The sequence below is a fragment of the Crassostrea angulata genome, chromosome 7 (genome assembly GCF_025612915.1).
Source record: "Crassostrea angulata isolate pt1a10 chromosome 7, ASM2561291v2, whole genome shotgun sequence".
NCBI lineage: Eukaryota > Metazoa > Mollusca > Bivalvia > Ostreida > Ostreidae > Magallana > Magallana angulata.
The window spans coordinates 27,666,943-27,682,986 of NC_069117.1; the positions used below are offsets into that span (position 1 = coordinate 27,666,943).

Here is a 16,044-nt window from a genome sequence, read left to right on the forward strand (position 1 = left end):
ACTGAAACCAGATGCAAAAAGGAGCGTTTAGAGGTTACGACAGGGCAATTATTTGGCTTTTCAGTTTCGGTTTCGTATTTTACTTTTTTCTTTTTCTTTTTTTATGCCTTTTATTTTATCAATATAAAAGGCAAGAATGTTATTTCAGGGATCACGTTTAAAACGAATACGAATACGCAAACATCTTAGATTTACAGAAACTAACTAAATCACATTAATTAAAACAGATAATGATATTTATGAAATTTATTGTTCCAACTACACTGTAACAGCACGTATTAATTAAAATCAGAGCGGTAAATATAGATAAGCATGCAAAGGCTTTTACACAAACAATCCATAAGATATTTTTTAAAGTTAATGCAAAACCACTTTTTTAAATTTTTTCAGCAAAAGTTCAATTATCCAGTATTTCATGGGTGCGTGATTCAAAGAAACACGAAATATCACTTCTTGCTTTCCGCGGGAGGATAATCATATTTCAATTTTCTTGGCTTCATGAACTGTCTGACCATGTCATCGGTAACCTCTGCGCGCCTTTTACGATGTTCGCCGACCAGTTTTTGTAGAATTTCTATCAGTTCCATTTTCAACGATCCTGTCATTAATTCACCGCTAGCATATGTCTGGAAAATGGATACAAAAAGTTACGTGTACATGTATTTCAATTGCACTATCAACTTCAAACTAAAGAACTTATTCTAACTAACTCAGGGTGAAAGAGTGAATAATTCAAGCTTCAACTTAATACAGGTATCATTACTTTTCGAATTTCTTCAAGTCGTTTATCATCTTCCATGAAGAACGTCAGATATTGATATGACACATCTATCTCACAGTTTCCTCCCTTTGCTTTATGCTCTTCTACAGTGGCACCACCTCCGGAAAATGCATATTTATTGATCTGAAAAAGGAGTTTGGCACAGAATACTTTAAATCACTTACGAAATATGGCTCATACTTTTATTTTTGCAAAGCATTGCTAAAATCATATACCAAGTGATGACAACGTAATCTCATTATGAAACATGAAGGATTTGTAGTTTTATTATTTACTTCTTTTTTTTCTTAGAGAAAGGATTATTTTTAGACATATTAAAGTTGAGGAATGTTATACCTTTTCCTTGATTTGCTTGTCCGTATCAGTGACAAATATTGAAGAATTAGGATCACTAGCACTCATCTTCGTCTGTGCCCCTTGTAAAGCCGGAAAGAATGTAGAGTGGAGCAAAGCAGGTTTTAAGCAACCCATCCGTGGAGCAACGTCTCTAGTCATTCGAAAGTATGGGTCCTACAAATACATCATGAAATCATGTATATAATGATCTTGTTTCAGAAATACGTGTCGAGGTAAAACTATTGTAAAACTATAGTAAAAATTGAAATGATATTCATTAGAATAATTGAGACAGCCTTGAATAAAATACCTGATCTATTGCACATGGGATGAGGCAGGGAATGTCGGTCCTGCCACTGAATATTTCAGGAAACATGCAACTAAAGCTTGGCGCAGCTTGAATGGCAGGAAAGCTAATTTTACCAATACTGTCGCTGTCTGAAAATCCAAAAATACCCTTGACCTGGTTGTACGTCACCAGCTTTTGAATTCGACATATTGTCCTGTAGAAAGCAGGACTGTTCCTATTCAAAAAAAAATTTTCATATGAGTTTAAATTGAGAAATAACAATCAAAGCAAAGTTCTAGGTAAAATATTTTTATTTATTCATACGTGAGGAAATCCAGATCGCTGAAGATGAATGTCTTTTCGACGTCAAAACCACAGGCAATGATATCCTTAGCATTTTCAAAGGCCAGATGGTTAGTTTCGTCCAGGGTAAGGTCTTTCCACAGGAACTTTTCGTCATCGGTCAGCTGAATAACAAGGGGTACGTCAAATGTGTCTTGCAGCCATCTGAATATTATGATAATAAAATGAATTTTAAGTTCAACAATAATGCTAAGTTAAGGCTCGTTAAGTGTTCTTTTTAATACTATTAAACGGACAATTTCGTACTTTGTGAAAATAAATGGAATAAGATGACCCATGTGCATAGCTTCTGATGATGGTCCTCTACCGGTGTATAGATAAAATGGCTGTTTCTTTTCATAAACATCTAGAATCATTTCCATGTCCCTGGAATAATATCGAAATTCCAAAACATAAATATATATATATATATATATATATATATATATATATATATATATATATATATATATATATATATATATATATATATATATATATATATATATATATATATATATATATATATATTTGGTTGACAGTTTGTTATTGTCATTTTTCATTCTCAAGTATTTGATCATGAATTATAGAGATCAATTGCCTAAAATATGGTTGTTATATGGATAATTATTATTTTCTTTTCTTATATTTCAATGAGCACATGTCGTACTCATAATCATATGACTTATAAATAAACAAATGCAATATCACAAGACTGGGAACCAATTTGATGCTTATCTAATCTTCAATTTCTTCCTCGTATTTGTTATTGTCATTTTTCATTCTCAAGTATTTGATCATGAATAATAGAGATCAATTGCCTAAAATATGGTTGTTATATGGATTATTATTATTTTATTTCCTTATATTTCAATGAGCACATGTCGTACTCATAATCATATTACTTATAAATAAACAAATGCAATATCACAAGACTGGGAACCAATTTGATGCTTATCTAATCTTCAATTTCTTCTCGTACAAAGGTGAATAGTTTCGTTGTCAGCAATTAAATCGGAAGCGGGGTTTAAAATTTTGAATCCCTTTAAGATAAAACATCAAAATCATAAAGCCAAACATATGACAAGATGTGGAAAACCTTTGTGAAAAAAATATGCCTCTCCGGAGAAGATGATGGACTGGTTTTCCTGTAGCCTTTTCGATTCTTTGAATTAAAGCATCGTCAATCTTTGTACTTCCAAATCTTGCTATTTACGTAAAAATAAAAGAGTTATAATGATTGGTTTCTTATATTAATACTATACATATAGTTTATTTAGAATATTAAATCAAGCTGACTTATAAAATCGACCAACATTTTCATTATAATATTCATATATTTTTAAGATTGATTGATATATAATACATTGTATCTGTTTGTCAAGTAAGTCATTAAAAATTACTTATCACGACGTCACATGCCTCTATAAATAGATTTGATCTAAACCTATTGAATTTGCATTATTTGTTTAAATATGTTTAGATTGCATCATCCAAATTAAAAGTGAAATTTTAGAGCCAGTATCAAACCAAACGTTACAAAGTGTTGTTTTTAGCATCTGACTGTTCTAACAGAATTTGACAGCAAAACAATTCTTAATTACATTAAAACAATTGAAAACGAAAGTAGAGATACTATCTTTTTAACGTGTATGTACAAATACTAATGTAAACGATTTAAAAAAAACCTTACTTATGAGTTTGTCATAGTCTACCCCTTTTGCAGAGTGTGTTGAGACCTCCCAAGGATTGACTATGTCCTCTTCATCAGCCCCAGGCTGGTCAACATTTGACCCATTTTTGTTCATTTCTTGACTATCAGACATTACTCGTTTGGTTTCGATAGAAACTCCGAATTTGGTGCACGTCTGATAGCTAAAATCTCCCAATATCAAAATGAGAAAGAACAAGAATTAAAATAGGCGGGGCTTTAATCGATCAATCAAAACAGCGTTAGTTTGGCAATCCTTTTTAGCGGTATCTGCCAAATAAAAGATCTTCTTTCTTAAGCTTTAACCAGATATCGTTAGGAATCACGAAGAAATAACGTGTTAAGACTTTTCAGGTAATTTTCATAAATTCATCGTTAATATTTTTTTTATTTCATCTTGTTTATCATCATCTGCGTGCCAACAACCGACCATAAATTATTTATTTTAGTCGACTACATTTAATCTGGTTAAAACATCCAAATTACGGAATTCTTGGTAAACGTTAAAACGTTGCTGTTTTGCAGTTGATGTTTTGCAGTTTTGTTTCCACAGTACTGAAATAATGTATCATATGGCAAAGAAATATGATACAATGAATGGACAGATGATTAACTTGCTTTATTAACATCCTTATTTAAAAAAGATATTTTAGATTTACACATGAATGGTAAATGATATAGAAATTTCCATTTGAAGGAATAGAAGGATATTGTTACTTAAACTTAATGGGAAAAGTGAATGCAAATTCATTGTTCTAATATTTAGTAATGAGTAATTTTAAAGTTGTTTAGAAATATATTTATTCAATTTCATTTTAAATAATGGAAAAACAAAATAAACAACTTTTAAGAAAAAAGTGTCTCTATAATTTTTGATTTAACGCAACTGTATATATGATTGTGGTCGTTAGAATTTTAAAGACACATTTATTAAAAAAAAAACTACAGATAGTATTTCTATATAAAATCACTAAATACATGTATAACCCATTTTCTATTAATATAAAAGTTCTATTTTAAACCAGTTCCATGTACATCATGCAATTTAAGAACTGAGTAATAGTTTTATTTATAATAATAACCCCGTGATAGTATATCACATGGCAAAACATATTTCCTTATTTTTCTTATTAATAGATAGTTGCCTATTTGTATGATATATTTGTGTATCATCGTTTTAAAGCCACCATATGCACTCTTAGTCAGAGATATGAAACAAACATGGAACAGTCATATTAACTTGTTTGTAAGTTAGCCTCCGCGACTTAAGATATAGTGTCAGAAACTTTGTTGAAAAAAAACTTTTTATGAATGAAAAGATTTGATTAAACGATTTTTTTTTCAATAAGTACACATTAAATTGGTTATGTAAGTTTGAATGTTTCATTTATTCTTACAATAATTAATATATTAAAAACACGCAATGACGTTTATATTTGTGCTCATGGCACAAGAATTGGTGAAGTGTATTTATAGGAAATTGAACGTGGCAGATTTCCAATGCAATCAATTGGGAAAATATACTCTGAATGTGAATATTTATTCGTTCATTCGGTTGTTTCTTCCAAACTGTTGTATATCAAAACTTGCACTTAAAAGATTTTATACATACAAACATTGGCGATTCCATAAAAAATGATGGGGTTTTTTAAATATTTAAAATCAAAATAAATGATAAGTCTTACATACAATTCATTAGGTATTTCTTTTCCTTATCGTTTTCTACTGTTACTACATCTAAATAACTCACGCGAACAGATGCCAAACACACACTTTAAATTACATCTGACCGGATCACGCCAAAAACCGTCGAACATTTTAACTTATTAAATTTGTTACTAACTGTTTACAGAAATTTGTAGGGTCGGTAAAGTCCAGAGAAGGTGAGGCGGAGCCGAGTTTTTTACCTTCCTCGTCAGTCGTCTGATCAAACCTGGATGCCATTGTAATATTGTAATTGTAATATTACGTAACGTGCAAAAGCGGTCACTCTAAATATTTTTGGGCTAAAAAATTAAAGGTATGGTTAAACGTTTGTATAAAAAAAATCAGCTCAAATGAAACGTTACGTCCGTCATGTTGCCGTATAAATTTTGACGCTCGTCGTGTAAAGAAGTCTATAAGGTAATCACCTGGCGCGATTCATCCAATGACGTCAACACATTTTAGTCCGAGGCAAAACAATAGCTTTGATTAGTTACATTTAACCGGATGACGTGAACAGCCGTCAAATGGATGACTGACTTGCATCTAACCGTATAACGTTAACGGCCGTTAAATGGATGACTGACTCGCATCTAACCGAAAAACGTTAACAGCCGTTAAATGTATGACTGAGTCACAATTAGCCGTAAAACGTTAACAGAAGATCAAAGGTAGGTTAAAGTTACATATATTCTAATAACGTTCAAAGACGTCAAACGGATCATGAAGTTATATTTAACTGACTTAAAATAGCAACCAGACGTTAACCGGATGATTTAGTAACATATAAACGGATAGCGTCAATGGACGTCATGTATAATTTAGTCACTCCTTACCAGATGACGCTTACAGACGTAAAATGGATGATTTAGTTATATTTTACTGGATAACGTTAACAGATGTCAAAGTAATGTTTTAATAATATCTAACACGATAACGCTAACGGACGTCAAACGAATTGCATAGGTCAACTTTTATCAAGTTTTAGCTTCTAATAATTTCTTATTACAAGATTTGACCTAAACAGGAATTTTTAAGGTAATCTTGAACTTGCACAAATGACTTTGGTCAAAATCATGACGGAACCTCAAGTCATAAGCAATTTTTGTTTGAAGTAATATATTTTAACGCTCCTCCAAAGGAAAGATGTTGACCGGACACGATTGCACAGATGGAGATGGTTATTTCTATATACCTCCATAACTTTGTTTGCGGGGGGGGTGTTATAATGAACAAAGGCTAGTTTTAAAGTAGGTATATAATGAAAGGAACAAACGTATCATTGTTTTTATGTAAAGGGTATTAGCCAAAAACTGTCCATTCTGTGAGAGAAAGAATTGATCGAGGCCCGAAGGGCCGAGATCAGTTCTTTCTCTCACAGAATAGACAGTTTGAGGCTTATATCCGACTTAAAACATTCTCCTCTTTTGTTTTAAGAATGGACTGCAACATGTACACCAGTAGACAAAGAAAATGAGAGCTATTTTTTTAACCACCCCGAACACACATGTCCTGAGTCCTGAGTATAATTCTGTTTCTATTGTCTCCTCAGTGGACAGGTACAGGTGACTTTTTAGGTATAACTTGAACTGCATGATTTTTTATTTATTCACACAACTTGTGTTTTAGTATCGAGATGTCTTCCTCTGATGGAGAAAGCATTTTCTTAACTCAGTCAAAATTCAAGGATAATACTGAAAAATCATCCAAAAACGGATGGTGTTCTAAGTGACATTCTAGATATGGAGGCTGGGCCAGATTTTGATGTAATTCAGAACTGTGTATTTTCTGATATCTCTGGTGAAGATATGATTAACGCCAGTCAAGAAGTAGAGAACAATGAGAGGCTTTTAAAACCTCTGAATCAGCAGGATTTGGATGACTTAATACGAAGTGATTTATCCAAGAAAACGGAGGCTAAGTCCAATCTGGATTTAAATACTATTTTCCTGATTCCACACATGTATACATGTAAACAACTGCATTGGATTATTTAACACTCATGTACCAGTGCATTTGAATTATTGTACAAAGATGTGTCAGTTCATTTGGATTATTATATTTCAGAGCATGCTTAATTTAATTTCATTTTGTTCTCAGATGTATGGCTTTGCATGGTATTTGTTTTATTACACGTCACCTGTACCTGTCCATAAATTTACAATTACAATCCATTATTTTTTACTGGGCAGATTTCACTGTCCATTTTTTAAAACAATGAACAGTTTTTTAAACTTATTGGACACTTACAGGTAACTTTTTGGATTTGTTTTCAAATCTACAAGTACTTTATGCTATATAATAGCTTAAAATAACAACGGATTGCAAAACGAAAATGTTTTAAAGCCTATTTAATTCTAAAATGGTTCTGCTTCGATCCAGGTTTGAAATATCACAGAATTTATTGTCACAGTTTTTGGACAAACAGAATAAAAGGAAAATATAAGAGACCTTGGGCTAAATCCTGAAACTCTGAGTAAGCGATATAAGTCAGTGACATATACATTTATATCGAGGCTATAGTTTACCTTTAAATAATTTACACAATAATGCAACATGTTTAAATTATACTTGTACGGTATTGCCAGAATTGTATTGAAATGCAATATGTTCTCTATTTAACGAATTTTCTACCTTGTCGTAGGTCATTTGCAAAACTATTTTGTTTAAAACCACTCGGATTGTGCACATAAGTATTCTGAAGTGGATATTGAAATGATGCTTGAGTTTCTGATAAACATCTATGTAGTTTTTGGAAAACAGTCTGTTGCAATTCCGATGAATACCAATTGCGCCCCCTTGTTAGTAGACCATTTTTGCATTCATAGAAGGCAGAACTCTTTCAAACCCCTGTACGTGAAAAACATAAATCATCGCTGTGGCCTTCATCTCAACATTCAAGTATATCAACAACGTATCATCAATTAACAATTGTTACTTCGTACTAATGTCAACTCGATTTATACCAGTGAACTTCAAATAAAAGATATCACAGAGTCATGTGTAATTTCACATTTGGAAATTTTACTGGTAAGGGACATTGATGGTAACCTAACAACAAAACTTTGATGCTCAATCCTTCATGGCACCTGAACCTACCTCTCATCTTTTAGAGGTCCCTGTTTGCTCTGCTCCTGTTTTGTATATTTCCTTTGGACTTTTCATTTTAGGCACTGTTTGTTGTCGGCCTATTTAAACAACAAGATGAAAGCCCCGCGCAAGCGCGGGGATAAACATTTTATACATTAATACATGTATGATACAATCATCATGTGCATGGTCTTTTTCTATTTGTTGCAGCTGACAGGAAAAAATTACATTTTTTATTTTATTTCAAATTAGAGCGTTTGTGTACAGTGCGTCGTACCCCTGCTCTGAATTTTGTTCTTAATGTCAAATCTCACTATAATTTTTATCATTACACCAAATAAGAATTTCAGATAAAAAATATTCATACAGACGTAGAGTTGTTAACACCATCTGTTCATGTTTCACAAAATAATGTATAAAGCTTACTACCAATCCGTAGTGGTATAAAAATGGATGTTACTTAAAAACGATAGTATAAAACATGTTTATTTGCATATCTTTAACCAAAGTTGTCAAATCCAAGGAACATGTAACTCCCCGATGATTAAATAGCCCTACACTTCCCATCGTGGCGTTGATTAGTCACCCCGTTCTAGAAAGATCATTCATCAAAACTAAAATCGCACATTCACAAAAAGAATTGGCTCATTTTATTTGTTCAACATTTGTCAAATTTTAACATCTACATGTATGTAAATGCTAAAAAAGTTACCAGTAAATTCATTCGTTCTTTAAATAACCATTCAATATTATTTTATTGCAAGTATATATTTTGAAGCAAACTTTGATCCGCCAAAGCGTGTCCACCACCTTACTCCCAATTTTGCTATTTTAGGCTTGTTCATCGAAATTGAAAGTAGGTTTATGAATACTTTCAAAATTACTTATCAGTTAAAATTCAGTTATAGCTTACTGAATTCATATCACACGTGGTAAAACACCAAAGGTGTAAGCAGTTACTCTGGTGCAGGCATTTTGTATTTTATTACTTGGGGTTTAAAGACTTTTTTGGTGATTCAATTTTAAAAGTTCACCAATTCCTGTCACAATTTAAGGACACGGAGTGTTGGCAATATGCAAAAACCTTGGACTGAATTTCGACACATAAAGCAAGCAATACGTGATTTGTAAGGGGCGTTGTTAAATCTTGTAAAGCGTGTCATAGAGGATCGGTTTTGCAAGTCTAATTTTAATTAAAATGGTCTGAATTACAAAGAATGGTAGGAACCAAGTATTAAATTCTGTATATTTTGAAACGCATTAGTAAAATATAATTACGGTACCCTTCATAAAATTTATCGTTTACATTTCAGATATGGCCGACGAACCAAAGAAACTAACATATGAAACCTATCTTGGTGTAAGGAACTGTGTTTAATTCTGAATCTTATATATAAATGATTATGTTTAAAAACTTCATCATGATAATATTTAAGAATGGTGTTGTTATTGTTGACATGATAATTTCTTTAGTTGGATAAGTTGCTGAAATGTCAGGAACTAGAGAGCGAAAAGGAAGGAAACCGGGTTGCCGAGGAACACCTCTTCATCATCGTTCATCAAGGTTTAAAATATAAAGATGTCTAGAAGTTTAATATCGAAATACTCAAGAGTACATATATCCAGGCTCATTGATGTGTATTGAAAACGTTTTCATGAAAAGACATTATAACAGAATAAATAGACACAGACACATTCAATGACATGCTCCTTTTCATATCGTAAATATGATAAATGGGTTAGATATGTAAGACCCCAAATAAGATAAACTGTTGGCCATGCGTTTAAAACAATTTTCTGAGCAACTTCCACATTCATCTTAATAACAGGATCTCTAATGTTATAAAATGCTATAAGGTTTTAGTGTATTTTGCCGCTCGGCAACTTTGCATTGCATCTCCAAGTATTTAAGATGTTACACAGAAGAAGATTACCAGGCATATATATATATATATATATATATATATATATATATATATATATATATATATATATATATATATATATATATATATATATATCAGATGTAAACTATCACTGATTAACTAACATGCTATCATTCTACTTCTCTTTTGAATTAGAACTCCAATTTTGTAAAAACGATCAGTCACATCCGGCACCGTAGCTATAGCTTGGACATTGCTTAATTAATGAGCCCGGCGAACAAAGTTCTTCCTCATATTGTTGTTCTTGGCGTTTTTTGAAATTTGAAAATACTTATGAGGAAAAAATACAAGACAAATTTAAACTAGATATCTAGCTTTTCTAAACTACTAATTAGTGATTAAGAAAAAAATACTATCAAAATCATCCTTATAATTTTGTTTTTGTAAAACAAAAGATAGAAGCCTTTTGAAAAAATATCTTTATTGTTATGAAAAGAAAACATTATATCCTTTTTCATAACAATACAGACAGAAAAGAATATAACTACATGTAAAGCTAAGGAGATAATAGAATAGCAGTGATATTGGCCAGTTTATATTTGTGGATGAAAATAAAGCAAAATTCAAATATTAAGACTTTATTCATCATTTTTTATGAAATGATATTTAAATATTATGTACATCTCCTAAAACAAACATAATTAATAATATAAATAGTATACACTTGTATATAAATGAAAAAAATCTTCCCTCTATAGCCAAACACAGTTTGCGAAATCATCATAGTCTATGCACATCTTCCGTTACTGGAATTGCTATAAATAAACACTTATGTCATTATAGCCGTTGTTCCCAAATGACATTAATATGTACACAAAAGTTAATTAAATCAAATAAATTGCTTCCGCATTGAGCCCGGCTAAAAACATCGAACCACTTAACTATTTTATGTACTTTACTATTCATTATTAATAGATAACCGACAAAAGGGTTCATAGACAAATACATGTACAAAAGCATTCCAAAATTTAAATCCGTACCAAGTAAGGGTGCTTTTACGGTTAAAGGATACATTTAAAGCATTCAAAACTTTAAAAGAACAGCAATCGAATATAATCACGTCATCTACTGAATAATATTGATTACGAATTTAGATATTGTCTATAGCCTATCAAATTATATCTAGGCAATCTTCCACCAAAAGTTGACACAAAATCATTCATAAGACCAGGAAGTCCCTCATTTATTGTCTTATTTCTACTTACAGGATTTGAGATATGGTTCAAACAAATACTCGAAGATTTTAAAGGCGTCATAGACATATTGAAAGAGCCTGTATGTGTTCCTTTTTCCAAATAAAAAAATTATTAATTCATCATTTTTTGTCAGGTAAACTGTGTTAATACAGTCTATAAGATTAAATGCATATATTTTTGCACCAGCAGATTAGAGGCACGTAGGTGAAATGTGTAGCACATATAAAAAGTTTTATGCAGGGCTTACTATAACACAGTTAAAATGCAATAATAATATATTTCCACAAACCATTGAACAGCTATATAGACACGGAGTGTATAGACAAGGTAGACCAGGGCAAGCAAGACGGTTTCTATAATATGAAATTGTGGAAAGTAATCCCTTTCTACTCCTACCAATCATAATTATAAAAATCAAGGGTCTCCTTCAATATCGTAAGTTTCAGAGTCATACAGCTGGGTAATTCATGCGCCAAAAGAGGGGGAATGTCTATTGACCAAAGGGGTATTAATTTCTTCACAATTTTTCTGTACTCTCGAACGTCCGACAAATGGCACATTTTTATATATTTAGAAATTCCTAATAAGAGTATTCCCAAGTTATATGACTGCCCCCCCCCCCCCTCGTCCACTGAAATTTCTGTGGTGCTAATATTAGTTATAAGTGGACGATTCGTTGCTTTTTTAGTACACCAATACTTTTCAAATTTATAGTTTATTAACACTATTATTTTCTATATAATATGAACTCAAATTAAACCCTTAAAATATAATTTTATGTTTAAAAGAAATTTAATGTTAAAATTGCAAAGAAGTTTAATAAGGGGCACTTACAAGAATATAGTTTTGTGAGCATTATGATAATGTTTCTCAACAAGACAATACTCTGGATATTTTACTAACAATAGTAGTCTTTAAGGAAAACTTATCATTAGGTGCACAAAATTATGATAGTGTCCTTTTTTAACCTATTTTATGGTACTAACAATAAATTATCTTCAAACATTAAAATATGTTTTTATGTTTGACTTTAATTTTTATAGAAAATCGAAGAACGAACACATTTGTCTGGAATCACCACAAAATTAGGACGATGCATTTTAATTTTAAAGGTACAGTCACTGTGTTATATATACAATAATTGGATTAAATTTGACTTGTATTGCTTAAGTGATAAAAGAAGGAAAATGTTGTAAGTTATTAAAATGTTGTAGGTAATTATTCAGCATTTCGAAATTATTGAGACTATGCCACCTGCAGTTTTTCTGAATTTTAGGTAAGTTCATTTTTCTGAAGGACCCTAAAATTACAAATGTATTTAATTAATGCACATAAGAAGCTAAATTTTCGTAAATATTTTTTGGTTGAAATTTTATGTTGGTTCTTTAAATGGAACTTGAACGTATTCAAAGTCTTTAAAAATCGAAAATGAAATTTCATATTTAACGTTCAAATAAAGTTCAACAACAAAATTGTCATGGTTTCTTAAATATATAAATTTGACGAATAATATAATTTTTTTACAAAATTGTTTCATTGTTAAAAATTCAAAATGACGTCACAAGAATTTAATACTAAAAAGTCCAATTTATATAATCTTAAATAATGAAAGGCTGTATAGAACAAAGATCAAATGAACACCATTCATTTTGATAGGATCAAACTATGCGGCACCTTGATATTTTTATTTGAATTAATTAAAAGTATAACTAAATGCAATTATACACTACTTTAACCTTACAATGCTTATATTCAAAGAAAATATTTGAAGAGCGGATCAGGATTTCAAAGTCTACAGTTTCGCCAGATTGAAAATACTCTCGGTCTTAGACCAGTAAGTTACATAGATTTTATTCTGTCTCTTTTGAACAAATTTTACACATAATGATACGAACTAATGCAGTTTGAGGAATTATTTTTTCTTCTTCTTATACTGGCGTTATTGTAATATCTAACACAAACATTTTACTGCATTTACAATTAGATTTGCATGGTAAAACCATGAAATATGCTTGCAAAAATCTAAACTTATTGCTTTGATTGGTACATGTAACGATTAGATAAACGAAAATGTCATTTGTTATTTCATAAATTGAAAGTCGGTTGTGTCATCATATGTCGTTTTTTTTTTCCTCAGGAGACACGAGAGCAGGATCAACCAGGAAAGGATTACAAAGATGCTCTCAATACAGAACAAAGCAAGGTAGCAAAAGCTTCAGAAAAGGGGGATACCTTATTTTCAGTTTCAGAGGTAAAGAAACACTATCGTAATATATTGTAACATATTGCTTTGAATTTTAACATTATATTGCCTTCTTTATTAGATCATTTTGATACATAGATGATTAGCATTGCCAAAAATTTATAACCCGCGTCAGAAGACTTTGCATTATATTCTATTGAACGCTACTTTTGTAACCAGTACGAAACACCGAACCACGAAATCATCTACCGCAATTTCTTAACCTATCAGTGTCAATAGTGTTGAATGCTACCTAAAATGTTTCTATACTGTCAATTAGTGCCTTGCATTAAAGAAATAGCCAATTTTCCATTTACGAAGGGCCTACTCGGCAAATCTCAGCTAATCCCCATTTTATTAAGAATGTGTCGAAGAAAAAAAAAACTTGACGTTATCTTTCTAGCAGACTGATGTCACAAGATCCCATTCTATCTAAAGTTTAAAAAAACAACAAAACAAATCCTCATTAAATGATATACAAATGTTCGGTGCATTTACTTTGAAAACTAAAATTAATACTAGTAAAACGCGTTTTAGGCAGGTTTAAAAAGTTTTAACGTCGCGTTTATTCGTTTAAAATAATCTAAATCAGTGGTAGTATAAAATTAAAGATTTTCTTGTTGCTGTTTGGTTCAAATATTCTATCCAGTATCATGCAACTTTAATAAAATCCCCCAAAATTATCCTTGGAAAATCAAGATCTATTTTATTTCTATAAATTACATCAGTAAAATCAGTCTCTGTGTTAGTGATACTTGCAGCATATGCACATAATAAATCCAAAAGTGTGCTTAAGGCGTAAACTTTATAAAAATTATTTGGTTTATTTACCAATTGTTTTTGTTTTATTAACCCGAGTAAATATGCGTTGTAAAATTATTCATATTTATAAGATATTTTTAAACACGTTTGTCTTTGATCGGGAAACTATTGCGTTATAAAAACTATTTAATTTTTGACATACAAATCTTTCAGACATGGCTAAAAAATATATTTGGTACCTATGTCAGAGATCGGGCTCAGTATTCTAAAGTGCTGAGTGACATGGTGAAAACATGGGCTGAGGTAATATCTTTTTAAGATTAGTCTCCTAATATATGTATATGAATGCTATTACCCAACTTTCTTCACTTTATATAACAGTGAATAAGTTTTTGTATATAATAACGAAATAAATCTTTTGTTTAGGATACCACAATAGAGGAGCATCATAGGGGAGATAAGGTAATTACATTTAATTTATGAATATAAATTTGGGTCTTTATTAGTTTCCAACCAATGAATACAAATTAACTTTTTCTGGATCATTTATATTTATAGGAAGCATTTGATAAGATTCTGAAAGAAGATACCTATAAAACAATACCAGGTAAATAAATGTTTCTGAATTGTTGAATTTTTTCGTTTGAAAAACTTTTATTACCTTTTTCTAATCTATTTCAATTGAAAGATAGAAGACTTGCTTTCGAGGCTTTCCATGGAGCTTTGTTGATTTCACTTTACCAAGACGAACCGGAATTCCAAAGCGCATACCATACAATAAAGCTTCTTATGGATATAGACTCTTTAATCTCAAAATGGCGCCGTAAGCATAACTTTTAGAGAGCAAAAAACATCGCTAATTATGTAAATGATATACAGGAAGATTATATTTGTACCCTGTTTCTATTTTCAGATACGCATGTTCTCATGGTCCATCGTATGCTTGGAAAGAAAACTGGAACAGGGGGGTCTTCGGGATACGACTACTTAAAAAAGACTAATCAGTAAGCAACAGTGGGGTACTAGAAAATCAGATATATACCATTTTAGTCGTCATTGACTTTCGTTGTTTTATGGTTGAAAGAGATTGTTTCGTTTATTTTATAAAATATATTATGATTATATTTATGCATAGTTTATTCGAAAAAGAATATTTTACTTTCTAATTTACAGAGATAAATACAGAGTGTTCATGGAATTTTTCAATATGGGTGCATATCTCATCCCGGAAGAATACAAGAAAGGGAAAAAACCGTATTCTGTTCCTGAAAGTGTAGGAGGCATCTGAAAGACATGTGGTGAAATTACTAGAGTATGAAAAACTTTGGTTAGAGAGATAAGAATGGGAATTATTCATGATAAATAAATGATCAGGTAAAAAGCCTCAATTACATTTTTAAAACACTAAATAATATTCCCTAAATATGTATTTAATTTCGTACATGTATAAATTACGGTAATGTTTTGCATGGTAGAGAACCAAGAAAAAAGAACAAAAACAGGAAAATTAACCATTAAAAAAAACAACAAAGAGCTGGACAAGTTAATAGGAAGGATGACCAGACCCGAAACCCTATATAATGTATATCGTGGTTTTTTCATAATTCTTGTCAATTATTTTCATTGGATCAAAATCTTTTTTTGA

General features: G+C 31.0%; 2 protein-coding genes across 3 annotated transcripts; one reads left to right on the plus strand and one right to left on the minus strand.

Moving 5' to 3' along the window:
* Positions 1 to 231: 231 nt before the first annotated feature.
* Positions 232 to 3,640, minus strand: LOC128191859 (tryptophan--tRNA ligase, cytoplasmic-like). Its single transcript, XM_052864189.1, has 8 exons — positions 3,442 to 3,640; positions 2,848 to 2,956; positions 2,016 to 2,135; positions 1,731 to 1,913; positions 1,428 to 1,641; positions 1,118 to 1,291; positions 764 to 904; positions 232 to 626 (listed from the first exon to the last, which is right to left on the minus strand). Exons 1-8 carry the CDS (start codon positions 3,572 to 3,574, stop codon positions 447 to 449), a joined length of 1,254 nt encoding a protein of 417 aa, XP_052720149.1. The 5' UTR covers positions 3,575 to 3,640; the 3' UTR covers positions 232 to 446.
* Positions 3,641 to 3,717: 77 nt separating this feature from the next.
* On the plus strand, positions 3,718 to 15,761 carry LOC128191861 (tryptophan 2,3-dioxygenase-like). Of its 2 annotated transcripts, none has more exons than XM_052864191.1 (14): positions 3,718 to 3,813; positions 9,567 to 9,613; positions 9,727 to 9,817; positions 11,407 to 11,474; positions 12,439 to 12,507; positions 12,610 to 12,671; positions 13,154 to 13,229; positions 13,533 to 13,646; positions 14,613 to 14,702; positions 14,826 to 14,861; positions 14,958 to 15,006; positions 15,088 to 15,222; positions 15,313 to 15,403; positions 15,573 to 15,761. In XM_052864191.1, the coding sequence occupies exons 2-14, from the start codon at positions 9,569 to 9,571 to the stop codon at positions 15,685 to 15,687; spliced, it is 1,041 nt and encodes a 346-aa protein (XP_052720151.1). In that variant the 5' UTR covers positions 3,718 to 3,813; positions 9,567 to 9,568; the 3' UTR covers positions 15,688 to 15,761. The 2 variants fall into 2 exon arrangements, with proteins under 2 accessions (XP_052720151.1, XP_052720152.1); XM_052864192.1 differs by lacking the exon at positions 3,718 to 3,813 and adding an exon at positions 5,416 to 5,479.
* Positions 15,762 to 16,044: the final 283 nt, after the last annotated feature.